The 2407-nt window shown below is 41.7% G+C and overlaps 1 protein-coding gene across 1 annotated transcript in view; it reads left to right on the plus strand.

Annotated features, from left to right (window-relative positions):
• Positions 1-2407, plus strand: part of LOC116690745 (eukaryotic translation initiation factor 3 subunit H) — a 63545-nt gene that overhangs the window by 12047 nt on the left and 49091 nt on the right. The window contains exon 2 of the mRNA XM_032517910.1: positions 2023-2179. Coding sequence (XP_032373801.1) covers positions 2023-2179 — 157 coding nt within the window. The remainder of the gene's footprint in view (positions 1-2022; positions 2180-2407) is intronic.

Here is a 2407-nt window from a genome sequence, read left to right on the forward strand (position 1 = left end):
ATATATATATATATATATATATAATTAATTTAGAATTTTTGGATGCCGTCTCACAGCTTCAGGCCTCAGTGGGCGGTTCCCTTGGCAGCAGTTGACTGACATCTCAGGGCCAGTGTTGCTAGGAGACTGTCAATCCTGGCGCGCTACTGACAGGAGCATGTCATAGCCCAGTAGCCCATGACTGTTGAAACAAAATGTCCACAGTAATGCAGTGATTTAAGACATATGTCCTTTACAACTTTCAACATTTAGGAGGGCCTGTTAACTTTGTACTCTAAGCCAGGCTAAGTAGCGCCTAAATACAATCGATACGATCGATAAATCGGCCGGGCCCATATATCTTATTGCAGAGGTATCGAATCTGTGAATGTGGGCCGATAAATAACAAATTACAGTACGGAAATGGCCAACTAGATTCGAGGTAATTAAGAAACGTCACCGTTACATATTTTGTCCACCACACAAAATAATGGGATCCATAACAAGACTGTTGTTTGTGTCGATGTTAAAAATGTTCCTATCAGCTGATTCATCGGTATTGTTATTGGTTTTTCAAGTTCCCAAATATCAATATCGGGATCAGGCCAAAAAAATGAGCTGTAGCTAACTTCCCCTTGGAAAGTAGCTTGCTAATGTTAGCCCTGGTTCCCAGTACATGGTAAAAAGACTAGCATTTCTTTGTTTTGGTTATCTCAATTTCAACAGAAATCAGAACAACATAAAGGACACACTGATTTCAAAATGAAGTCTTATTTCTGTCCAAATGATGTCCCTGGCTGACTGCTGCAGTGCTATTGGGCCCTACGCAGGAAATGTTGCAGAGTTGTGACTGAAGCAAAGCTTCAACAAGTGGCGTAGGAGTTACTAGTTACTGAGTGGAGCTGGTTGGGGGGGCTGAACCATGTAAGTATTGGCACCTGTAAGGGCTGTACACAGGCAAAAGACGTGGACTAATGTCTTGGTAAAAATTGAATTTGCACATTCACTACATCATTTCTCTGGGAGCTAAATGTTTGCGATCCGATACTGAGAAACTCTTTACACGTTTGTGAGACCGCAGGAAGTATTTCCTATTCAGACGGCATCCGCATAGCATGTAAGAAAGAGGAAGCCTCCCACTGCACAAAATAAAATAAAATAGTAATCACTTGTACTCCCACCTAACTATTCATGTTTTCATTATTTTGATTCTCCAATATGTTGTGGTAATATTTTCCATGGCCTGAAGTCACCGTTAAGTTGTGTAATGAGTTGAGGAAAGTAAACTCTCGATGAAAATACATTTGTGATTAAAAAAAAAAAATTGTCCTTATTGAATTCAGCCACATATCCCCGCATACGTTTTTCTAATCAAGTTCTAAATGAACATTATTATCTTTTATAATGTTTTTATACATAAGGATATAGAGTTTTATGGCACATCTGTTTTCCATTGGTATTTAATGAAATAGTTTAATGTATATGTACGGTGCTAAAACACTGTGGAAAGGAACAGAGAATGGAAATCTGCAGCTGGAGGGATGAAAAAGCCCATCTCAACCGAACTAACCCCAACACACAGTGGTGAGCACAAATCAACGGGACAAGCAATTATATTGAATAACATAAATCAAAGGACAATCAAATACAATAACAAGCGATGATGTAACAGCCACAGAATGCAAAAAAAAACAATGTGCACGATAAATAAATTACCCCCGGGTCAGAAAATGAAATCGTTTTTCAGAAACTGTCATTTAAAAGCTCATAAAGCCTCCTTTCCGTCCCTCTCTAGATCTACACTGGTGTGGCCAGGCTACAAAATCAGCACCAGTGACTAGAGCCAAATGCTGGTAAAATATGCAAGTGGCTGGTAGATTTACCCCACTCACCAGCCAAAAAACCAGTGGTCTGTCCATCGAGCGGCCGGTAAAATGTGAACATTCACTAGCCATTGGGCCGGTGAACAAAATAAGGAAATATTGCACACTGGTTGCGGTACTTTGATACTTCAGTGATGGGGCTCTTTTTCTCTTTTCACAGGTGGTGCTAAAGATTATCAAGCACTACCAGGAAGAGGGCCAGGGCAGTGAGGTGGTCCAGGGCGTCCTGCTGGGCCTGGTAGTGGAGGACCGGCTGGAGATCACCAACTGCTTCCCCTTCCCCCAGCACACCGAGGATGATGCCGACTTTGATGAAGGTAAACAAGAGCAGTGGTCTCTTTCTGTTTATTCTATCCGTCCTCTCTTGCGGCTGGAAGAAATGCAGCCTCACTTCTAAAAGGGAACCGGTTCTAAATAAGTAAAACCTGGAGTATTTTTAAGGGCCAGAGTTACCGGTTCTGCTCTCGGTACTTGTGAAATTAGGGAAGGGGATTTCCATAGCGCCTCTCTCTCTCTCTCTCTCTCTCTCTCTCTCTCTCTCTCTC

This window comes from Etheostoma spectabile, chromosome 6 (genome assembly GCF_008692095.1).
Source record: "Etheostoma spectabile isolate EspeVRDwgs_2016 chromosome 6, UIUC_Espe_1.0, whole genome shotgun sequence".
NCBI classification, from domain to species: domain Eukaryota; kingdom Metazoa; phylum Chordata; class Actinopteri; order Perciformes; family Percidae; genus Etheostoma; species Etheostoma spectabile.